Below are 25,415 nucleotides of genomic sequence, written 5' to 3'. Positions count from 1 at the left end.
CTCACAGACAGCACACGGTAGACAATATTTATATCACAGAGCTAACCAAACAATGAATTTGCCATTCCATAATCTAATATATAAAAAATCAAAATTATCCATTCTGGTTTCTAAGAACAACTACTTAAAAAAATATCTTTACTGGCATCATCATACTTCTCAGTTAGTTTTCTTTTCAAGATGATTTTTCAAGCAGAAACACAATTAGAGTCACTCTAAGTTTTACTGCTTACTAGTAGAGGTACAGAGAAGAGAATAAGGCTGCAGTGGGATGGGGACACTGAGATGAAGAGGGGTAAGGGTCTTCGGGGCCCACTCACCAGAGTGACTTGCTCTCATTTTATGTCTCAGCAAAATTACAAATTATTGCATGATGTCTCTGCATGATGTCATGATGTCACAAAGACACAACTATCTACTGTTGACACTGAGCAGTAACGCCAAAATTCTACTGCCGTAGTTCCCAAGCCTGGAAGTTTATCATAATCGGCAAAATACTTTTTTTTTTTAAATTTCATTTATTTATTTTTCCCTCAAAGCCCCGGTAGATAGTCGTAGGTCACAGCTGCACATCCTTCTAGTTGCTGTATATGGGACGCGGCCTCAGCATGGCCGGAGAAGCAGTGCGCCCAGGATCGAACCCGGGCCGCCAGTTGTGGAGCGCGTGCACTTAACCGCTAAGCCGCGGGGCCGGCCCCAGCAAAATACTTTTTAAAAAGGATTCCTGGGTCCTTTCTGCAGAGATTCTGATTCAGTTGGCCTAGAGGAGGGCCTGGAAATATGATTTTCCAAAGAGCTTCCCAGGGATGCTATTCATTCACTATTAACAATAACAAAAACTTAAAAATAATAAAAGAAAAATAACGTCTTGAGTTCTGACATGCTACGCACTGTTTTAAGAGATTTATATGCATTAACCTATTTAATTCTGACAACAACCGTATTAGGGAAGTATTATTATTTCTATCTCACAGTTGAGGAAACTGAGGCGCAGGAAGAAAGTGACTTGTTCAACTTCACACAACAAAATAGTGGGATGTGAACCCAGCAGTCTGATTTCAGAGCCTATACCCTTAACCACTATATTAGACAACATTCAACAGAGTCAGCATCCATCCATCCAACAAATACTTATTGAATAAATATTTTAGAGAAACAACATAAAAAAGAAACAACATAAAAAAGAAACAAATAAAGAAGGTGACTGTGAATACGTGCGAAGGTAATTTTAAAGACAGAGGTCAGGGAAGCCTTCTCTGAGAAAAAGACATTTGTATGGAGACTTAAATGATGAGATGACAATGCCCACGCAACAACCTGAGGGAAGAAAATTCTAGATGGAGGAATAGCTAGTGCAAAAGTCCGATGGCGAGAACAAGCTTGATGTGCTTGAGGGACAAACATGGCCACAGTAAAGTACGCAAAACGACAAGATGAAGCTGGATAGTGTAAAGGGGCCAGACTGTGTGCTCTGGAGCCAGACTCTCTGGCTCTGAATTCCAGCTCAGCCACTTACTAGCTGTGTGACTGAGATGTTATTTAACCTTCCCGTGTTACACTCTAGATTTGTAAAATGAAGGTAATACGAGTTCCAACCTCATAGGGCTGTTGTGAAGATTACATCAGTTAACACATGCAAAGCACCTAACACAATATCTGGCATACAGTAAGCACTCAATAAATGCTAGTATAGGCTATGGTAAGGGGTTTGGATTTTAAACACAACAGGCAGTCACCAGGACGTTTTAAGTCTGGAGAGACATAATCTCAATTACTTAAAAAAAAAAAAATAACTGTCTGCTTGTGGACCGTAGACAGGGGCATCAAGAGAAGTGGAAATGAGTTAGAAAGCTGATCAAAAACAAGTAGTTTGATTTGCAACATACTTTCAAGGAAGGGAAAGAGGACTTGCTAATGGTTTGGATGTGAGAAGTGAAGGCAAAAAAAGGAACTGAGGATGAGTCTTAGGTTTCTGGTCCCATCGGCTAGCCAGGAGAATGGTAGCGCTCTTCTCCACCATGGGCAAGACTAGAAGGGAAACAGGTTTGGGGGAAGAGTCAAGAGCTTGTTTTTCTCATCTTAACTTTAATTTGCCCATTAAAAATGTCAGTGGGGGTACTATCAGTGGCACTTGGGTATACTAGTATAAAGCTCAGGGGAGAAGTTAAGGCCAGTTTTAGAACCACTGGTCTATTTCTGAAAATTTTTTCCAATCCCCCTGTGGCGTATTACTATAGAACAAGTGCTCGATGTACAACAAACTGACTTAAAAATCCAAAGTTTTTTTTTTTGTGAGGAATATCAGCCCTGAGCTAACATCTGTGCCCACCCTCCTCTATTTTGTATGTGGGATGCCACCACAGCATGGCTTCATGAGTGGTGTGTAGGTCCGCGCCCAGGATCCAAACCCGCGAACCCCGGGATGCCAAAGCAGAGCGTGCGAACTTAATCACTATGCCACCGGCCCGGCCCCTTGATGTATTTTTTAATATTCTTCTATATATCATTAAATAAAGGAAGGAATTTTAGAAAATAAATGCTAAACTTGTAATACAGCATGCCTAGAAAAAAACAATCAAGCAGCAAAAAGATGAAAACATTAAGAATAAAGGGGTAGGATTCATATCTCCAACTGCTGTATAAGACTGAAGAATAGATAATGTCTTAGTATGTAAATGTTCCCCAACTATAAAAGGAGATTATATTTGACTTCTGACCCTGATGAATAATGTCTTTACTGATTTCTAGTTTTTACTGATTTCTAGTTTATCTCTTTATGTACTACTAATTCCTAGAGCAAGCATCTTTTAGAATACAGCAAGAAGGGGAGGACCTCACCTTCCATGAATATCTCTTTCTTCAAAATTCTAAGAGTCACAGCTTTAACATGAAGGCACCTGGGGGATTAACATTTCACCTTCATAGTGACTGGCTCTGCCCATCTCCCTCTTGATTCTAAATATTAAAAAGAGAAGACTTTTTTCTCTTTTGCTTCTTTCTTTTCTTATATGTGGGTGCTATCAATGTTATTTATCAATTTGACACTATTGGCTAATTTTCGATTGGTTTGGATTAAGAAGAGATTTTATTATTCTTTTATATAGTTCAAGCGATTAAAAGGCTAAATGTTCTAAATATGTGCTATCCTTGGTATTATAACTAATAGATAAATCTGTCTTGATTTTTTAAAGAAATAAGTGGGATATAAGTTTAAAAAAGAGAATAGTTAAGCAGATGAAGATAAAACTCATCCAAGAAGAACATATAGCCTTTTTTTTTTTAAATGATCACAGGAAAAATAATGTAAAAAAGTGGCATTCAGAACACAGAATTATTTACTTTCCATTCTGGTTTGTGTCAAAAGAAATAACGAGTACATAATATTACAGAATACTAAGAGATGGTAACATAAAAAAGAAAGAGAAGAATATTGAAAGTATAAGGTAGTATAAGCCACATTACAGACTTTCTAATACAATTAAGGACATGCCTGGCTTCACTTTTTTATAGGTATTCTTCTTCAGAACTACATAAATTGTCTCAAAAAATTAGTTTAGGCACTTGTAATGAACTATTCCATCTCTCTCCTAAAGCGGTGCTGCTACACTATCATTATTAAGGTAGCTCTCCCACTATGATGGTAATTTTTTCAAATAGATTACGAATTCCATGAGAATAGGTGTTATGCCTTCTATTTCATTATTTTTCCCTTGATATCTATCACGCAGAATTATGCAGACAAAAAATATACTCAATATAGTATATAAAATCTCATTACAGATCAGGAATTGATTTTGATGATAGGAAACACTAACTTTGAACCCCAATTAAATGAAATGTTATTCCCCCAACAGCAATTTCATTCTTCTCATTAGTAGACTTATACTACAAAAAATATTGTACTCTATTATGTCTTGAATTTCAACAATAAAAATTGATGGAAATTTGTTTTCTCTCTTATTATATAACATACTTCCATAATAATATTGAATTTGCCTATTAACCCGCAAAATCTAAAATACTTATGACTGGTCCTTTACAGGCAAAGCTTGCTGACCCCGTGACAGGATTAAGTCATGGAAACATAATAAGGAGCACCCAACCCAGTCTTTTGCAGGGGGTATGTAGTCACGTCAGAGAATGTTTCCTAGGAAAAGTGATGTTTGGTCTGGGGCTACAAGACGAGACTGAGCTGGGCAAAGTGGGTGGGGACTCGAGGGAGAGTAGTCCGGGCAGAGAGAAAAGTGTCTGCGAAGAACTGCAAGCCTAAGAGCCTAGCTCATGTAGAAAACGGAAATGTGTTCAGGGTGGCTGGAACCAAGAGAGGACAGAAGGGGGATCAAGGTTAAATGTTGCTGTAAGGTGGCGCAAGGTCAGGACTAATGAGGGCCTTGAATTTAGCAAAAAGGTGCTGAGAGACAACCAGTGGGTGGTCTTCATTTATTCCCACAGTGAAACTGGTGAGAGCAGTCTCCATGAACTGGCAAGAACAGAAGCCAGAATCCAGTGGGTTAGGAAGCCAGAATGTAGTAGGTTAAGGATAAAATGGGGAAGATCCAGAGAGAAAGAAGATTAGCTACAGGGGGATGTGGACTAGAGTCTTCATAAAGATGGGAAAGACTTGAATGTTTTGGTTAAATGCTAAAGGCAAAGAGCCCCAAGGACAAGTCAGGGAAAGGATTCAGAGTAAAAATGGAAGGATTGGCCTTAGAAGAAGGTAGTACACCTCTTCAATTGTCATCAAAGGGAAGACAAAAAAGCTGGGCAGAGATTCAGGAAAGTTTTTATGCATAGTGACAGAATATTAAGGAAGTTTTCTTAAGATGGCATCTACTTCTTCAGTGAAGTAGAGGAAGAGATAGTCTAAGAAAGAAAGAGAAGGTCTTACATTTATTTATTTATTTATTTAGTGTGTGTGTGTGAGGAAGATCAGCCCTGAGCTAACAACCGTGCCCATCTTCCTCCACTTTATATGGGACGCCGCCACAGCATGGCCTGACAAGCGGCACGTTGGTGCGCGCCCGGGATCCGAACCCGCGCCGCCAGCAGCGGAGCGCACACACTTAACCACTATGCCACAGGGCGAGCCCTAAAAAGAGAAGGTTTTAAAAAGCCATGGTTGAAATGGGGAAGAGAGCTGCATGGGGAAACCTCTGAGGATTGCTGGGCAGAGCTGAGGACCCAAATAGGGGGGTGTGATAAAATATGAAGTTCACAGCTTTCTAATACAGTATTTTCTTCTTAACCAAGGTATTCTTAAAATAATTTTTCTTTTTTTTGTTAACTTAGGGCCATTATTCAGAGAATCACATAATGTGTATCTTTAGACAATCACAAATTTGAAGCATTGGGGAGAACACTGTTATTTAGATTTTTTTACTTTGGAAATGAGACTCTGAATTCAAGTTTCTTAAAACTAGATGCACAGGCCAATAAGCACACGAAAAGATGCTCAAAATCACTCATTATTGGGGAAATGTAAACTGAAACCACAGTGAGATACCACTTTGCACCCATTAACATGGCTATTATAAAAAAAGAAAACAGAAAGCAATAAGCGTTGGTGAGGATGTAGAGAAACTGGAACTCTTGCGCATTGCTAGTGGGAATGCAGAATGGCAACCACTGTGGAAAACAGTATGGTGGTTCCTCAAAGAACTAAGCAGAGAATAACCATATGATCCAGTAATTCTACTTCTGGGAATATACCCAAAAGAACTGACAGCAGGGACTCAAATAAGATACCTGTACAGGCCTGTTCATTGCAGCATTACTCACAGTAGCCAAGAGGTGGAAGCAATCCATGTGTTCATCAACAGATGAATGGATAAACAAAATGTGGTCTATATGGTATACACATACATGGAATATTATCCAGCCTTAAAAAGGAAATTGCTACACATGCTACAACGTAGATGAAACATGAAGACATTATGCTAAGTGAAATAAGCCAGACACAAAAAGATAAATATTGTACCATTCCATTTATATGGGGGACCTAGAGTAGTCAAATTCATGGAGACAGAAAGTAGAATGGTGGTTACCAAGGGCTGGGGGAAGGAGAGGATGAGGACTTACTGTTTAACAAGTATAGAGTTTCAGTTTTGCAAGAGGAAGAGAGTTCTGGAGATGGATAGTGGTGATGGTTGCACAACAATGTGAATGTACTTAATGATGAATTACACACTTAAAAATGGTTAAGATGAACACTTATGTTCTTTGATTTGACTGAAAATCTATTATCCAGCATGACAGCAGTGCTTGTTATCTTGTGTTGATCAGAAATTCTGATCAACCATTTTAGACATTTTAAAATTAAAAAATACTAGAAAAACACTAAAAAAAATGGTTAAGATGGTAAATGTCATGTTATGTATATTTTACCAGAATGAGAAAGAAAAAAGTGAGATGCATATATATGGTCACCTGATTTATAAGGAAGGTGACATTGCAGTACGGTGAAGGAAAGGTGATGGGTCAACTGGATAGCCACATGGGAAAAAAAATAAATCTTCACCCCTACCTCACACCATACACAAAAATCAATTCCAGATGGACTGCAAATATAAATGTGAAAGCTGACACAATAATCCTTTTAGAAGAAAATAGAGGAAAACAGCTCTGTAACCTTAGAGCAGGCAAAGATTACTTAAATAGAATACAGAAAGCTCTACCCATTAAAGAAGAAAACTTAAAAATCAGAATATATTAAAATTAAAAACTTCTGTTCATCAAAACCTACTAACGAGAGACTGAAAAGGCAACCCACAGAATTAGAGAAGATATTTGCAACACGCACATCTGAAAAATGCCTTGTATCCAGACTATACACAGAATTCTACAAATGAGTAGGAAAAGGCAGACAACTCAGTGGAAAAATGAGCAAAAGACTTGGACATGACACCCATCCAAATGGCCAAAAAACATATGAAAAGACAGTCAACTTCATTTGATACCCGGGAAATACAAATTAAAACTACCATGAGATACTGCTATAAACCACCAGATTAAAAAGACAGAAAAAACTAAGCATTAGTGAAAACATGGAATGACAAGAATTCTCATACATGCTGGTGGGAGTGTAAATTGGTACTATTTTGGAAACTGGCAGTATCTACTAAAGCTGAACATATTCATATGCAATGATCCAACAATTTCAAAAGAAATGCAACGTGTGTTTACCACAAGACATGTACTAGAATGCACAGCAGCACTTTTTTACCAGCCACAAAAGGGTAAATACTCAAAATATGCATCAATAGTAAAATGGATAAATAAACTGCAGAACATTCACACAATGGACTACTAGATAGCAATGACAATAAACAATCTATAATTATATCAACAACAATTCATCAACATAATGCATCTCACAAAATAACACTACGCCAAAATACAAAGCCAAGTACAAAAGAGTTCATATTGTATTTTTCCATTTACATAAAGCACAAAAGCATGCAAAACTAATCTCTGGGGTTATAAGTTAGGATCGTCATTATCCTTTGGTTGAAAACGGGATAGGGAGGCAAATAGTGACTGGAGGATAACGCAAGGCAAACTTCTATGGTGTGATATAGTGAACTTCAACGATATTGGTACTGATAAACTTCTTAAAAGTCCAGATGGAAGAATAATGAGATAAAAGATTTTTGGCAACTGTTTTAGGATCAGCCATCTAGGAGGTTATGCATGGGATGGAATTATAGTAGGGGGGATTATGTGTTAAAAATGACATGCTATGTGCAAGATCCTGTGCTTGATGAAGAGTTAAAGTCATTCAACAGATGTCTACCAAGGATCTTTTATGTGCCAAGCAGGTTGGGCTATAACTCAGTCAAGGTACAGGGGGATGCACAGGGGTACCCAGTGTTAAGTGCTGAGGGTGGGGTGGGGAAAGAATGATCGCACAAAACAAAAGAGAGTGGACAGAGAAAGGAGTACCTGAAGTAAAGGTGGGTAGAATGATGGAAGCAAATCATAATAGAAGTATCTATTTGGGAGTTGGTGGTTGCTTACCTGCAAATCCTGCCTTGGTTTAAAATCAGGGAATATGGTGAACCCAAAACAACATAGGTAGGAACCCAACTAAAAAACTTAGTTAACCCCACTTCTCTTCAACTTCAGTTGAATGGAACCTTCCTTGCTAAAATAAAAGCCTGACTTTTTATCTGCTATAACAGAGATGAGATCCGGAAAGAAAACTCTGGGTGGAAATATGGCCTCCGGGTAGTCAAAGAATGCAAATTAGATTCAGAAATGGGAGAGTTACTCTTTCAACTTTAGTGTCAGTTCCAGTCTACAAATTAGAACAAACAGTAAAGGAGACAGACAGGCATGGAGGAGTCGGAGAAGCATTTATTTAGCAAATACGAAGCGCCTACTAAGTGTTAAGGCTAGAAGACCATAGTGCAACGATGAAGACGTATATGTCGACAAGTTTTATTCAAAAACTTGAAGGATGGGGTAGCATTTCGTCAGGTGTCAAGAAGCGCAGAGTGAGACCAGAAGGAGCCTAGATAACTGAGGAACCACGCAGAAACTCGGACTGGTTTCAGCACTGGGCTGTGTGTTTCAGATGCAATGACAGGATGAAAGGCTAGGGAGGCAGGTCGCGGGCTAGAGAGTAAAGCATCTTCTGCGAGAGCCAAGGGCATTGTACGTCAGAAGGCAAGATGGCACAGAAGTTAGATGCACCGGTTCTAACTCGGGCTCCACCACTTACTACCTGTGTGATCTATCTGGTCAAGAGCCTGGGCCTCAGTGTCCCGGTTTGTAACACGAAAGTAATAATCTTCACCGTATACAGTTGCTAGGAGGATTAAATGACGGTGTATCGATCGTTTAGCACAGCATCCAGCCCATTAAGCGCTAAATGGGACTACATCATCATTATGATTACCAGGCCCAAGCTCTTTTCTGAAGCCCCACGGCCTCCTTCCCACGGCTACGGTTTGGAAAGGAAGGTCATCTCGGTCGGGGCGCGCCCACTCCACACTCCTCCGGCCTCCCAGGCCTCAGACCTCTCTCACAGAGCACCGCCGGGCCAGAGAAGGGGTGGGCGGGCCTGGCGGTCAGGAGACGCGCCGCCGCTTACCCGGGCTCGGGTCCCGTTCTTCGTCCTCCGTTGTCCCGCGGGCCTTGAAGCCGGGCGGCAGCGCGGGCCCGATCAGATCCCTCGCCATCCGCGGTGGCAGACACCGGTCACGCATACGGGTCCAGCCACGCAGAGTCAAATCTACCCAAAAGGCAGCCCGCGAGCTGCCGCAAATGCTGGAAGTTTTTCCGGCGGCGACTAATGACGTAGCAGCCTGTGGTTGGCTGATCCCTGTAATTCGCGGTAACGGAAGTGACGCCTAAGGCTGGTTCCGCACTTGCACGCTAGGGTTCCTACTTGGCGGGTGGCATGGCAGAGCCGTCTAGTGAATTCGTGACTCCCACGGGGTGGTTTCCAAACCCCGAGCTGACCCCAACGTTGGGGCCTCTGAGCGGAAGTACCCCGCTGCCAAACAACTGGATGGTCTGGGCAATGCTGCCGCCGCCACCACCGCCTTCGTCTTCCACCTCTGCGGCCGGATCAGAGCCTTCGTCGGAGGCGCAGCCCCCCATGGAGGCCCAGGCTCTCCCCGAAGCGCCTCCCCCATTGGACACCCAGATTCTTTCTGGGGCGCAGCCCCCCTTCGACGCCAAGTCCCTCCTTGATTCTCAGCCTCAATTCAACGGCCAGCCTTCCTGGAATTTCCAGGCTTCGACATCGTGGTACTGGAAACAGCCTTGTGGTGTTTTTCCTCAGCATCAGAAGTCCAACAACACTCCGGGTAGGCTGTTACTTCTCTCAAGACCGCTCTTTTACTTTCCTCTTCCCCTTCTCTGTCTCGTTTCTCCCTTTTTCCTCTCGCCACTTCTGATTCTGCCCTGCACTTTCACGGTCTGGTCGTTAATGTCTCACCATTTGTCCAAGAGGAGTGTTTTCTCCGCCTGTTCATTCAGTTTAGCAGTTATGTATTGAATTCCAACTATGTAGCAGGAACTGGGAATATAGCAGTGGATAACATATACAAAAATCCTAATCTTTATGGAGCTGAACATTTGGTGTAGAAAGACAGGCACTAAACAAAATAAAGCAGTGTGTAGTAGCAGGCAGTGAGTGCTGTGGAGAGAAAGAAAGCAAGGAAGAGTGATAGGCAGAGCAGTTTTAAATGTCAGTCTCAGTCTTAAGGAAGGTGATATTTAAGCAAAGCCTTCAGAAAAGTGAGGGATCAGAGCCATTCTGGGGGAATAGGGATACAGGCAGAAGGAATGGCAGTGCAGAGGCCTTAAGGCCTGAGCTATAGATAAGAGTGGAATCCAGTGTGGCTAGAGAAGACGGAGCCTGGGATAGAATTGTAGAAGATTGGAGAAGAGGGCAGACCTGTTAGGGCCTTGTAGACTAGGGGCCCTTGACTTGTACTGTTGTGAGATGAGTAGTGCAGGGGAGTGACATGATTTGATTCATGTTTTAAAAGGATTAATGTGGCTCCCAATGGGAATTGACTGAAAGGGAGACCAGTTAGGAAGCTATCGCAATTATCCAAGTGAAAGATATTGGGGACTTGGACCAGGGTGGAGCTCAGGAGGTGATGAGAAGTAGTCAGATTCTAGATATATTTTGAAGGCAGAGTAGGGCCAACATGATTTGCTGAAGGATTGGATGTGGGGTGTGAGATAAAGAGGAGAGACAAGGATAATTTAAAGTTTTTTGCCAAACAAGTGGAAGGATGTAAATGGAGCGGATTTGGAAAGAAGACCAGGAATGAGTTTGGAATATGTTTGTGTCAAGAAGAGATATTGAATAGGCTGTTAGCTATTGGTTTGTACTTTCAAGGGAGATTTGTGGCTTGATCTGTAAACTTGGGTGTCATCAGTGTATAAATCATATTTAAAGCCGTGAGATTGTTCACTTAAAACCATTCTCCAAGTCTGCGTATGATTCAGTTTACGTTAAATTGCATCTAAATCAGTGTTTACTGTGTGCCAAATGCTGAGAATATGAATGTGCCTAAGATAGTCCTAAGTCAGGTGAGATTGGTTCATAAATAAAATCACAATTCAGTGTGACTGGTGATAGAGGCGTATAAAAGGTGACTTAAGAGAGCTGAGGAAATTGGGAAAAGCTCTTGGAAGAAGTGTCTTGGGAGATGTTTAGAATTTAGGAAGAGACACTTTTTAGGTAGAGGCGAAGAAGTGTTGGTACAAGGTGAGTTCTGAAGATGGCAGAGTGGGTAGAGGGAATGGGGAAGAATAGGGTGAGAAAATAAACTAGGATCTCATTGAAGGACTCTAGGAAGCCATTTGCAGATTTTTGAGCAGAGTTATGATGACTGAAGAGGATTATTTTTGTGGTATCAGTGTGCAGGATTTGTTGGAAGAGAGGACTTAGGGAATGGAAGACAATCAGAGAGGCTGCTACAATAATCTAGGGAAAAGATCAGGGCTTCGGCATGGGGTCATGGCAATAAGAAAGGAAAAGAATTTGAGAGAAAATGTATTTCCCAAGGTTATGTGTTCCTGCTGTAAAATTGATGCTGAAAGAACTGTATTAGAGATTTTACTGTTTACATTTCTAGTGTTTAAAAGAACTACAAGGGATTTCATCAGGTTAGCTTGTCCATTCCTTAACTTAGCTACCTAAAGCATCTATGGACATGTAATCTTACCAGTATGCATTAATTTGAAAAGTATTTATTTGGTAGACTAGCCTGAATCTTTGTTAATTTGTTTGAACTACTATTCTTCCTAGAAAGAGTAGTTTACCGGTGTTTTTACTCAAGTAATTGTGACACCTTATAGCAAATAAAATTTTAGATAATTGTGTAGTTGCAAACATTTATGGATCTCTTTTTGCTTTTTTAGTTAAACATCCTTATTTTCCACGAAAATATGATGCAGAGTTCACTGACTTCAACTTCCCTCCCACTAGAAAACAGAAAAAAAAGGTATTTTTAAAGATGTTTTTGAATGTGATACATTGGTCCCTATGTCACTGTTTCATATCTTGTGTTTCTGTCATAACTGTCTCAGTGTTTTGCATCTGTTGTTGACACAGCAGAACCTTACTATAATAGGATCTTTAAGGATCTTACCTGTAAGTACAAACTTCAAGCAAAATCTTTTTGAGAAATAAATGGAGAAATTGTAGAAAAAGGAAACATTGAATCAATTTCAGTATAGTTTCAGGAGTAAATATAATTGGGAATTATGATTACAGATAAATGTAAATGCTATTAAACCTTGATGAAATAAAAGAAAATATATATTACTAGCAGATTGAGAGGGGAGGGATGGAATAAAAAGTCCTTTTTTTTTTCTTTTTTTTGGTGAGGAAGGTTGGCCATGAGCTAAGGTCCATTGCCAAGCTTCGTCTTTTTGCTGAGGAAGATTGGCCCTGAGCTAACATCTGTGCCATCTTCCTTTATTTTGTATATGGGAGGCCACCACAGCGTGGCTTGATGAGCAGTGTGTAGGTCTGCAACTGGGATCTGAACCTGCGAACCTTGGGCTGCCAAAGCGGAGTATGCGAACTTAACCACTATGCCACTGGGCTGGCCCCTTTTTTTCTTTTTCATAATGAGTAACAACTCTGGGTTATGCTTCAGAAACCAGGTCTTAAAATAGGCTTCCTTTATTCTGATGTAGCTTACAAATCTGGTCTTTCAGATTTTAAGGTGTATAAATAATGTCATTAGTTCAGGATAAGTTGAGTAAGGTCTACAGCATAAAATCAGTATTCTTCATTTTGGCATGAAAACTAGGGAGCTAATATTAACAAAATATTGAGCAAGTGTAATGTATTTATTGACATAATCCCAACGTTAAACAATTGGAGACCATTTCTTATATAGTCTATCATTGTAATAATCTTTTTTGTTTTATGTTTAAGCATAAAAATAGCAGATTGAGAATGAAAAATAACTAATCTTGACCTAAATGATTCTTTTTTCTCCCCCTTCTGTGGTTTTAAAAAAGCATATAATGTAGTTATTTTTCCTAAAAGATAATGCTGTTTTAAACCTGAATATTTTTAGATAATTTTGACATATGCTATACTAAGTCTTATTTAGATTACCAATTTGAAATCTACTCACAGTTTATGTTAGCTCTACTCAGATTTAAAAATTATCATGCCTGGTTTTTCCTAATATATTTGCTAAAAATATCCCTTCGCTAGAAATGTATTCAGAAGTTTCTCCCACATACGAGGTTTATGTGAAAAATCAAAGTATGTATTACCAGAAAGATAGGTATATTTTTATTGTTGATTGAATATTTTTCACCAAAAGCCTAACACCTCTTCATTTTTGTTTGCAGAAAAGAAAGGAACCAGTTTTTCACTATTTTTGTGATACCTGTGATCGTGGCTTTAAAAATCAAGAAAAGTATGATAAGCACATGTCTGAACATACGAAAGTAAGTTTTCTTGGCTTTCCTGAAATTTATTTAGGAAAATGGGTATATATGGTAGAAATTCTGAGCTTTGTTTCCTTAAAACTTTATAGTCTTCATGGAAATGTTGTTTGATAACTTGACAAATTGAGACGGTGACCTTGGAATTTGCAGTTTGAGGGTGGGGAGCCCACTGCTTCAGAAAGAGGTAAGATGACAGCAAAGAGGAAGGGAGGTCTGGCAGCTTGTATGCGTGCGCCTCCTCTGCTTTGTAAGAAGGCTGGGCAACACCTCCATTTGCTCTGTGCACCTTTGTGAATTCTTTCCCCTTTAAGGCTACCTTTGACCATTTAACCACACTGTGAAACTTGCCATGTCCCATCACCCTCTAAGGGGGGTCTGGACCTTATTAAGTACTTTGTAAAAATTTTTAACCAGAACGGTCTTAATTTGGAAAGGTTCTTTTTCAGTTTATAGGAATGCCCCTCAGCTTAGGAATTACGAACATTTTACAACATTGCTGATGTCGTGCATTCACTCAAGTGGAGGAGTAAATGATATGTATTACTTTACTACATACTTTGAGAATGTCATTCCTTTTTAAATGCAGCTCTGTTGTGGAGTGATCTTTGTTTTGCTATTGACATAAGTATATAGTGATAACACCACATAGATGGGATAACTATGTAATATGAGTAGAATATGTTTGTATATGTAGTGGTAGGGTAAATTTAATATGGAAAACATTGCATAATCTTTTTTTTCTTTTTTAAACTCCTACAGTGTCCTGAAGCAGATTGCTCTTTTAGTGCACATGAGAAGATTGTCCAGTTCCATTGGAGAAATGTAAGTTCTTGTGTGGTTTTTTTTTTTTAATACATGTTCTTTTTATTTCATTGATCTGTTATCTTCACAGCTCCTCATTTACATAGCCTAATAATAAGTAACATTCATGGAGTACTTTGTACTTTGTAAGGCATTTTTACATCTATTATTCAATTTTATCCTCACAAAACATTATGTAAAGTAGATAAATATTGGCCTAATTTAACAGGTAAAAAAAAATGATTTGCCCGTGGCCTCAGAACTAACTCTTACACTTGAGTTTCTTGACTCCAAATTCTTTGCTTGTTTTACTACATCATGCTGCTTCAAATGGTTTTGTGTATTCATTATTTCTTTAGTTACCTCCCTCAATTTTGGTTAGTAGGTCATTCATTTGTGTAATGTCAGTTGAGAAATGGGTGACATATTTACTTTGTAACCAAAATTATGTTAGTCCTTTTTTTCTTGTTAGTAGCACTGAGGTAAATACATGAGAAATTCTTTTTTTCCTTTAAAGGAGAAGTTGTAATAAAGATGGATAAAACCTGCTTACTTAGTTTTAATATGGTTTCTGCTAATTTATTGTTGGGTAGAGTCTCTCTTATCCCCCATACTACTTGAGATTTAGTCAAAAGCATACAATATGCTTCCTGATGATCAGCAGGCTTTTTCCCCTAGATGCATGCTCCTGGTATGAAGAAAATCAAGTTAGATACTCCGGAGGAGATTGCAAGATGGAGGGAAGAAAGAAGAAAGTGAGTAAAGAGTTCAGAACTAGTGAAATAACTTTCTTTTCCTGTGACAAGGCTGAGTACTTCAAAGTAATGACCATTCTGGCCCTAATGAATAGTTTAAAAAAGGAAATTTAGTCTTTTATAACATTGCAAATATTCAGCTGAAAACGATTAGTCCTAATTTTGTTTTTCTTCAGAATTGGTATATAATGACATTGAGAATATTGTCACTTGATGTGTGAAAAACATACAGTTTTTGTTAGTGTAGTTTTGATTCATTGAATTCCCTTATAATGTTAGTACTAGGGCATACAACTGTAAACTGTATTATATGAGGCTAGTATTGAATGTAATTTTGGGGAGATCATACTTTACAATGGTTTCTTTTGATTACTTTAAAAAATTTGTTGAATGACTGTAGTATGCTAGGCAAAGGGAGTACAGCGGTGATAAGATAGACACATGCTGTCCATAACTAAAAGACCAGGAATCCTTTCCTGTAGTTAAAATCTAAGAGGGGCCAGCCCTGTGGCGTGAGCGGTTAAGTGCGCGCGCTCCCCTGTGGCGGCCTGGGGTTCGCGGGTTTGGATCCCGGGCATGCACCAACGCACCGCTTGGCCGGCCATGCTGTGGCAGCGTCCCATGTAAAGTGGAGGAAGATGGGCATGGATGTTAGCCCACGGCCAGTTTTCCTCAGCAAAAAGAGGAGGATTGGCAGATGTTAGCTCAGGGCCGATCTTCCTCACACACACACAAAAAAACAAAAAAACGTTTCGGCCGGCCCCGTGGTTTAGCGGTTAAGTGCGTGCCCTCTGCTACTGGCGGCCCGGGTTCGGATCCTGGGCGTGCGCTGACGCCCCGCTTCTCTGGCCATGCTGAGGCCGAGTCCCACATACAGCAACTAGAAGGATGTGCAACTATGACATACAGTTATCTACTGGGGCTTTGGGGAAAGAAGAGGAGGAGGATTGGCAATAGATGTTAGCTCAGAGCTGGTCTTCTTCAGCAAAAAGAGGAGGATTAGCATGGATGTTAGCTCAGAGCTGATCTTCCTCACCAAGAAAAAAAAACAAAACTAAGAAACTTGAGACTTACCATGTGACTTGTGGCTTTATACTTATTAGGGAAGAAAGTTAAGTAGATGTCTAGCTAGGATATACTTATGAGAAAATCCCACTAGGACACTATTTTATTGTTTTCTCAGCAAGGACTAGGATACCTCATACTGAAGCAGAAGACTAGGGCAGAACTCTTAGGGGGGTCAGATGTACTTTTAAGTCAAATACTGTTTTTCTGGAATTATAAAATGAAGAGACCCTCAGATGGGAAGAGTTATCCTTAAAGGTCAAGAAAGATTTAAAACTCTTTTGACCAGCGAGTTAAATTTGTACTTCATTCAACTTAGTTTAAGTTTTCGGTTTAAATCTACTTACATATGTAACGTTGTGCCAGGTGTTATACTTTATGTGAAAAAGTTAAGTTACTGCCCTTTAAAACTTTAGAGGTAAATCTGAGGAAAATCAGCATAAACATAAAGATTTATACTGAGAACAAATAAAATTCAGTAAATGTGTGTATCAACACCAGTTATTAATACTGTGTGCAGAGTTGGATGAGAATGAAGGGACAATCAGAGAAATTTAATTTTTAAGCAAGTGGAGTCCAGCCAGTCAATGTGGACTCAGTGGATTTAATAGAATTTCAAGAGTATCTTTGGCTAACAAATGAAAGAATCTAGGCCACCAGGAGTAGGCTATACTAGAATGCCTTTTTCTCTTTATCTCCTGGCAGAATCTCATTTATCTTGTGAGACCTGTCTTAAATGTCACCTGATTTGTCGCTCTCTTCTTACTCTTCATTTCCTCTGTCTCAGTGCTACCAGAGTGCCAGTCTGTAACAAGATAATGAACTTGTACTAGAATGTAAATCTATACATTACTTCCTTCATTGAGAACGTCTTGCTAAGAAAAAAATGTCAGCTGAACTAAATATTTTGCTTAGTGACATAGTTGAAATCACCTCTGGGGTAAGTGTGTGGATTGGCTGCCAGTCACTGGACCAAACTACCCTAAAGCATTTTTCACTACCTCCTTTATGAATACATAGCTTATTAATACAACCACAATAGCATTTGTTGCATTATAACTGGCCTTAGTCTTAGACACCTTTTTTTTTTTTTTTTGGTGAGGAAGATTGGCCCTGAGCTAACATCTGTTGCCAATCTTCCTCCTTTTGCTTGAGGAAGACTGTTGCTGAGCTAACATCTGTGCCAGTCTTCCTTTATTTTATATGTAGGACACTGCCACAGCGTGGCCTGATGAGCAGTGTGTAGGTCTGCGCCCACGATCCAAACCTGTGATCCGAACCCATGAACCCCAGGCCGCTGAAGCGTAGCATGGGAACTTAACCACTACACCACCAGGTGGCCCTGTCTTAGACATCTTTGATTCTGCTACACTTTGCACAGAGCCTGGAATTTAGTATGTGGAGAATAAATATTTGTTGACTGAATTACTGTTAAATGGTGCAGCGCGGGAGGGCTCAGTCTTGGCATTGATTAGAGAACCTTAGCCAATTGCATGGCCCAGCTTAGAAGTCAGAGGAGTTGGGACCATGAAGTGGTTTGACTTAATGAAGAATTTTCTTTTTTTTTTTTTTTTTTTTTTTTTAAAGATTTTATTTATTTATTTTTCCCCCAAAGCCCCAGTACATAGTTGTCTGTCATAGCTGCACATCCTTCTAGTTGCTGTATGTGGGACGCGGCCTCAGCATGGCTGGAGGAGTGGTGCCTCGGTGCGCACCCGGGATCCGAACCCGGGCCGCCGGCAGCAGAGCGCACACACTTAACCGCTAAGCCACGGGGCCGGCCCTAATGAAGAATTTTCAAGCACTGCATGTGAAGCTCCTCCCCTCTCTAGGTGGCTTCTTTACACATACAATTTTTTCTTCTCATGACTCCACTCCCTAAGTATCTGGGTTTTTTGTTTTCTGTTTGTTTTACTTGTTTGTTTTTATCCATTGGCTGTATCTTTTTCTGTTTTGCACAGAGGAATAGTCAAACAAGAATAGTTAACTCCACTTCCTGTCTGATACTTAGTTTTTGAAGAGCTGATGATGACAGTATTGAAGATTATATCCTGCTAGATGGGATGGAAATGGCCTAACTGCTAAGACTCTGGGTTTTTCCCCTGCTACTTGACCCTGACTGTGATCAGTTGGGAGTTAGTGCAGCTCACTGGTGCCATGGTGATGTTTACTAGTCAGCAATGATTATAAAACAATTAAGGAGTTAACTAAGTAAGCTGTTGAATCTCTCAAGTTTTGAGTTCACTTAAGGTAATAGAGAAGGTCTGAAATGAGTTTCTGATTTGCCAACTTTGGTTCTTTTGTCTCTACTGGTTGCTTAATTAGATCATTATATAAACTTTTGAGAAAATTGGAACCACTACTGTTAAATTATGGTTGCCAACTTCAACGATTCTGTTCTACTATGTCTGTAGCTGCTTCACTCTCCCACAGTCCTCTACTCTTTCCTCCTTCTCAGTATATAAGAGGGTGCACCTCATCTAGAGGAGTGGGATATTCCTTGAGAAAGGGAGGTTGAGCTGAACTCAGAGCTAACTAGGAAAAGGTAAGGGAGACAGGGATTAGTGCCCAGAAAGATTTGCATGTTCAGGGATCTTGAGTATAGGTAAGAGATGATAGAAGCTTTTAAAAAATGGCACTTGCGGGGACAGAGAGAACTAGGTAGTTATAGAACATTTGGGAGATTAAAATGGGCACTATCTGGTGACTGAGCAATTCTGAGGTCGAGGAAGAAAGAGGTTTTGAGGAGCCTTCTAAACTCCCTGTGTGAGGCCCTCTGTGAAGAGGGCGCCTGTTACTGAGATGGGGAGTGCTGGAAGAGGAGCTGGTTAGAGGGATTGATTGTGGACGTTGTTGAGTGTGAGGAGGTTCTGAGACATCTGTTTGAAGATATTGCATAGATATTGGGACTCAGACTGGACTTGGCTGGAGGTATTTTTAAATCATGAAACCATAAATGTAGAAGACATTCCCCACAGAGAGAGGGGAGAGTGAAAAGAGAAGATAGCCTAAGACAGAGTAAAAGCCAACAAGACTGCTGAGTGAGAGCCAGAGAGGTAGAGGAAAACTAAGAATATGACATGTCATGGAAGCCAGTAGAGGGGAGAGTTTCAGGAAGGAAGATGTGGTTAGCACTGCAGACTGCTGTGGAAAGGTCAAATAAAACAAGAACAAACTGTGACTGATTTTGCGACATGTAGGGCCTCCTTAATGCAGAGTCCTGCTGATTGCTCCTTTGCCCTTCTTCTTTGAGTTTCCTGCCCTCTGTCTGCACAGCTCTCTGCAGTTCTGACGCCCTCCCTGGTGACTGTAAACTAGACCGGGTGCACTTGCCTTTGCCACCCTGCCCTTGGCATATTAGATGCTCCAGTGGAAGTGTGTGCTTTGAATTCCATTGACTTTTTAAGACTCACAAATTATAATAAGAGTTCATTCAGCACCTTTTTACCTTAAAATTTTTGGTGTCCTTCACCTCCATGCAGTTTTAGCCACTTATTTTCATGGCCACACTCTGGATCTCATCGTCTGGACTTTCTACCCCAGAAATCTTAAAGTTGGGCATACTCGTCTTTGATCATGACTTCCCTTCCATCCAGCTCTCTCATTGTCACCTCTCCCTGGTCTTGGACTAGTTGAGGCGTCCCATCACTTTAAACTCTTAGCCCTGAGCTAACATCCGTGCCCATCTTCCTCCACTTTATGTGGGACACCGGCACAGCGTGGCCTGACAAGCAGTGCGTAGGTGCGTGCCCGGGATCCGAACCCGGACCGCCAGCAGTGGAGCGCGCGCTCTTAACCGCTACGCCGCGGGGCTGGCCCCAGGCTGTTTTCTTTGTATTGTTCTTTTGTTGTGCAAAATTAGATGTTCAGTATGCATATATTTCTTAGTTATATAGATGACGATGTAGAATAAAATTTAAAAATAAATTTGTTAATCTGATTTTATTTTAGCCAGCTAAAATGCTGTGAAAACAGAGCTCCTTAGAACTGGCTGGCGGGATTCTGTAACGTGGGCTTAACATATCTTTTCTGATTATTCCCACGTTACTTGCTTATAGGAGCTCTTTGTCCCAGGCAGAGTTATTTATCATATCCCAAATAGGTCTTTTGACCTTTCAGCCTCAGTTTTGCTCATGCTACTACTGCTTCCAGAAAATCTTATCTTCTCCATCTTTGAAGTTCTGCTCATTGCTTTAACCCAGCTGAAATCTTGCTGCTTTGGACTATTTTTCCTCATCTGCCTAGAGGAATATCTTGTCTTTCTTTGAGTACGGTATCCCCTCTACCTCTTTTGCATAGATACCCCTTATTATGGTCCTATTGATGAACTTCTTTGCATATGTGTCTTTTTTTTAAAATAAATTACAAGCTTTAGAAATGTAAAAACCATGTTTTTTTGTGGCTGTTTATGTCCCCTGGTGCCATAGGTATACAGGATGCTTATAAATGTTGACATGTATAAATGGGGCTTGAAAATATTTTTATTATAGGTATAATTCTATTTTGGTACATACAAGTAAGTGGAGAAATCTTGCTGAGATTCATATTTTTAATTCACATTTTAAACTATACCTTTTTCATTTTTAAAGAAATTGGGCAGAAATGTGTTGATCTGATTAGTAGCCATGGTGGGAAATCAGTAATATAACTAACAGTACTTAAACTGCTGTGGCTTTGAACATTAAATTCTCACCACACAGGACAGACCAGCACTGAGACAAATCAAATTGGTCTGTATTTGAATGCATTACTTCCTGAAGTAGCTTTCCCTATATGAATGTGAACTATGCCCCCTTGTGGTTTTGTGCAACAAGTGCTTTAAGGGAAAAAATTCCCCTGGCTAGAGGGAATCTTAAGGAATATTAACATTTGAAGATGCAAACTAGCTTAGGTAGCATCTGTTTATATAAAGTCCCTGGTAGAACACCAATTTGATTTTCTAATGTTAGCAAGAAATCTCAGCAACCTTTGAATTTATGTTAATGTACATTATATCTTTGAATAACTTCTTGATGATTGTTTAGCTTGAAAATTAGAGGTAAACATTCAGTATTTGAGGCAAAGATTTTATTATATATGGCCAAGGTCACCAAAAACGGATAGGAGTAGACTCTTGCCTTTAAGACCCTCACTCTTATGTGAGACATAGGATAAATATACATGAGGTGGCTGTGAGACCATAGGCAGCTACAGCATTAATTTTCACCATATGAGGATAATATTGTTTAGTCAAGGGGAACTTGGAGTCTTTGGATGGCAGGACCATCAATTCATTTTGTAAGACTTCTTCTAAGAGATGTTGTGCCCCCCACCCCCCATGTATTTTAAGGTATATTATACATTCAGTGAAATTCAACCTTTTTAGTGCATAGTCCTGAAAAATATATGTAGTTGTGTAATCACCACCACAATCAAGATATAGAACAGTATTCCATCACCCCCAAAAATTCCCTTGCGTCCTTTGTGGTCAGTCTCTTCCCCTACCTCCAGCCCCAGGCAACCGCTGATCTGTTTTCTGTTCTTGTATTTGTGCCTTTGCAGAACATCATCTACATGGAATCATACAGTATGTGGCTTTTGGAGTCTGACTCTTACTTAACACGGTGCATTTGAGATTCACTTATGTTGTTGCTTGTAGCAGTAGTTCGTTCCTTTCTATTGCTATTATCCTGTTCCATTATATGGGTGTACCACAGTTTGTTTATCCATTTCCCAGTTGAAGGACATTTGGGATGTTTCCAGTATTTGGCGATTATGAATAAAGCCTTCATAAACATTGATGTACAGGTTTTTGTTTGGAACATGGGTTTTTATTTGACTTGGGTAAATACCTGGGAATGATATTGGTTGGTCATATGCTAAGCATGTTTAACTTTACAAGAAACTTTAGAAGAAACTCCTACTCCAAACCTTTTAGGAGGCGAGTTTTTAAATCAAGATATGCCTCGTTGGGCATGGAAAGCATTCAGATTAAAGAGGATGGCTAGGATGCAGTAGTGCTTGCATCAGTTAGGATCCTGCTCTGGTAAATGCAACAGCAACTTTACTCCATGGCTTAGCACAGAGGTCTGTTTTTTCCCAAGTAGAATAAAGTCCAGGGCTACTGTTGCTGCTCAACAGTACCATTAGGCACAGGCTCTCTCTTGTTGCTCCTTAGTAGGTGGTTTTCATCTTCATGTCTACTAGGAAGTTCCTGCATATCCAAATATTAAGCCCACATTCTAGGCAGGAAGAGGAGAAAAAGGCAAAAGGCACACATAGCCGAGTTTGCCCCTTTTTGTTAGAAAAATAATAGCTTTGTCCTTAGCCCCAGTCAGGAGACTTCCACGTAGCTGTCATTGGCTAGAAGGGGGTTGCTTGGCCACCTTTAGTGACAACAGAGTCGATGGAAAATTCCTAAACAAAATTGTTAAGGAGGAGAGGAGAACAGGTAGTTAGTAGCATTTGCCTCAGTGCTTGGTTTGAAGCTTGTTGAATTTCAAAACTCTAAGTGATACTTGAAAGCGGTTCTATCCTTCTGAATAAAGGATAGACTTGAGTAAGTGTTTAATATGCTTATTGGTGATTCCTTTCTTGTAGGATAGATGGGGGCGGAGGCGATAGAGTCTAGCTCTAGTTTCTAAATTGTAGGCGGAAGGTATGACTATGACAGTGGACAGAAATGCCTTGGAAGAGGAATGGACAAAATGGAGTGAATGAGTGAGGTTACAGACTTGTGAAATTTAGAGATGCTTAAAGAGAATGAGGAAATTGGGTGAGGATGACAATTTTTAATGAAGTTTATTTGTACCTATGATGTTGCCTTGTTAATAAAGCGTTCTGAAATTATCTTTTGTGCTTGCTGAGTTCACCTAAGCTTCTTCCATATCTTCTTTCTCAAGATCTTGCTCTTTTTCTTTTTGCAGGGGAAGATTTACCCTAAGCTAACATCTGTTGCCGATCTTCCTCCTTTTTTCTTCTCCCTCCCTGCTGCCCCAAAGCCCCAGTGCATAGTTGTGTATAGTTGTAAGTTCATCTGGTTCTTCTGTGTGAGCCACTGTCACAGCCTGGCTCCTGGCAGATGAGTGGTTTGGTTCCGTGCCAGGGAACTGAACTTGAGCCGCTGCAGTGGAAGTGTGCTGGACTTTAACCGCTAGGCCATCATGGCTGGCTCAAGATCTTGCTCTTTAACATATTCATACATTATTTCTATAAGTGTACTCTATTAATAAAACGTATGAGAAACATTTCTTTTGGCACATTTGATAGATTTCTCAAAAATACACTAACATTCTCTCCAAAAGCAGTTTTTTAAAAACCTGTTACGAAAATATATTTACTTTCTAAATTTCTCTCATTCTCATTTTTTTTTTTTTGTAAGGAAGATTAGCCCTGAGCTAACATTCATTGCCCATCCTCCTCTTTTTTGCTGAGGAAGATTGGCCCTGGGCTAACATCCGTGCCGATCTTCCTCTGCTTTGTATGGGACACCGCCACAGCATGGCCTGACAAGCGGTGCGTTGGTCCGCGCCTGGGATCTGGGCCTGCGAACCCCAGACCACCAAAGTGGAACCTGTGAACTTAACCGCTATGCCACCAGGCCGGCCCCCATTCTCAATTTTTTAAAAATGTTATTTGAACTCCTAAAAAGAGTAAACTTCACATTGATATGGCAGAATAGTCTTTATGTCTTGAATTTTATCTTTCTTGTGAGAGCTACATTCTTTCTAAGGAAGCTACTGTATTCTTTGACATGCAGGAAAGATAAAGTCTTTGATAATTGCTATGTTAGAAAACCTTGTAAAAGATTTTCATAGAGTAAGAGTTTTAGAGCTGAAAGAAAACATTAAAGATTTGCGTGGTGTATTGCTCCTAAATCTTTAAAGAAAGTAAATCTTTGCCTTTATTCCTTCATTTTTTTTTCAGATTAGCCAAACTCAGAGGTACCACTGTGTTTAATTAGAAATTTTGCAGCTTTCTACTAATAACCTGCAAAAAAAAAAAGAAACCTGTCAAAAAAAATAATTATTTCTTAATTCCTGACCTGTGAGGTACAAATGATCTGATTTGGCATTAGGGAAAATGAGTGGTAGAGGTTTGTTTCCAAAACCTCGATTTTAGGAACATGGAAACATATTTTATAGTACCTTGGGAGTCCACTAGGTGGAGTAGTTTTGTGATATTTATTGCAATAGTTACTGTGGCTCTGAGGAAATCTTTTGTATTGTGTCCCCAGTTCTTTCAGAATTCCAGCAGAGGGGGTCTGCTCTTAAAGAATGCTACATCTTTTTGAAGTTCAGAAAGACTTTGAAATAAAAATAAAGTAGTGTGCCTTGTGTTGAAGCAGTTGTGGGTTCAGTGCAAGTGAAGAGGGATTGTGTTTTTATGGAGAATAGGCTAAGGGGAAAAGTCAAATAAATGGGTGATGATTTGAACATAAGGAAAGAGTTAGAGAGTATAATGTAACCAGGATGATATGTGCTAAGATCACGGTTGGCACAGTTTTGCTCATTTATTGACTCTAGTGCTTGAGGATTGTCACTGGAGGCTTAAGGCTTTGGCACGGGGAAGGCAACGAGGAGGTAAGAAATGAAAGAGGCAGAAGAGAGAAAGAAAAAGGGCATATGATTCTAGGACCAGTTCTTCTTGGGGTACTGGGGAAAGATGGAAGTACAGGGAGAAAAGTGATTTTTAGCAGATAAAAATAGAGAAACTGGGTCCGGCCCAGTGGCATAGTGGTTAAGTTTGGTGCATTCCGCTTTGGCGGCCCAGGTTCATGGGTTCAGATCCCAGGCACAGATCTACACCACTCATCAAGCCATGTTGTGGCCTTGACCCACATATAAAATAGAGGAAGCTTGGCACACATGTTAGCTCAGGGCCAATCTTCCTCACCAAAGAAAAAAATAGAGAAACCAACTGTGAAAATATCACTTGTCACAGTCTTTATAACTTCATAGCATCCATTCTCTAACAAGAGATCATTGAACTAAGTTTTATCTGTATATAAGTGTGCAATGTCAGACAGTTTGTGGTTTTTTTCTAACAGTCTTCTTTGGATTTGTTACTTCAGGTGTAATTTAGTAACCTGAACTGCGTCCTTTATCAAAGCTCCAGACTTTTCCTTATTCTTCTATCTCAGTATTATGTTGCTGGAGGGGCTTCTTGATTGTCAATGTATGTGTAACTAGGTCTTCGGTTTCTGATTTCCCTTTTTTGGGATAATTTGTTTTCTAGTACCTTGTTTTCCCTAGTTTTTAGTCTCTAGGTTTTGTGTAAATGAGAATGGTATAAATTTTGGAAGAGGATTTTACTAATTTAAGCACTGAAATATAGAATCTTACTGCTTTGGAAGGGATATTGAAAGATCCC

General features: G+C 39.9%; 2 protein-coding genes across 2 annotated transcripts in view; one reads left to right on the top strand and one right to left on the bottom strand.

Moving 5' to 3' along the window:
* The window catches only part of GPALPP1 (GPALPP motifs containing 1), a 37,447-nt gene extending 28,186 nt beyond the window's left edge, over nucleotides 1–9,261 (bottom strand). The window contains exon 1 of the mRNA XM_014789975.2: nucleotides 9,095–9,261. Coding sequence (XP_014645461.1) covers nucleotides 9,095–9,209 — 115 coding nt within the window. The 5' untranslated portion in view covers nucleotides 9,210–9,261. The remainder of the gene's footprint in view (nucleotides 1–9,094) is intronic.
* Nucleotides 9,262–9,379: 118 nt separating this feature from the next.
* Nucleotides 9,380–25,415, top strand: part of NUFIP1 (nuclear FMR1 interacting protein 1) — a 45,402-nt gene continuing 29,366 nt past the window's right edge. Inside the window, exons 1-5 of the mRNA XM_004433634.3 lie at nucleotides 9,380–9,815; nucleotides 11,890–11,972; nucleotides 13,345–13,443; nucleotides 14,203–14,265; nucleotides 14,923–14,999. Of these exons, the coding sequence (XP_004433691.1) occupies nucleotides 9,404–9,815; nucleotides 11,890–11,972; nucleotides 13,345–13,443; nucleotides 14,203–14,265; nucleotides 14,923–14,999 (734 nt within the window). The 5' untranslated portion in view covers nucleotides 9,380–9,403. The remainder of the gene's footprint in view (nucleotides 9,816–11,889; nucleotides 11,973–13,344; nucleotides 13,444–14,202; nucleotides 14,266–14,922; nucleotides 15,000–25,415) is intronic.

The sequence above is a fragment of the Ceratotherium simum genome, chromosome 10, assembly GCF_057802395.1.
Source record: "Ceratotherium simum simum isolate JZ-2026a chromosome 10, ASM5780239v1, whole genome shotgun sequence".
Taxonomy (NCBI): domain Eukaryota; kingdom Metazoa; phylum Chordata; class Mammalia; order Perissodactyla; family Rhinocerotidae; genus Ceratotherium; species Ceratotherium simum.
Note: the sequence above shows the minus strand (reverse complement) of the source record. Positions and strands in the feature narration are given on the sequence as shown.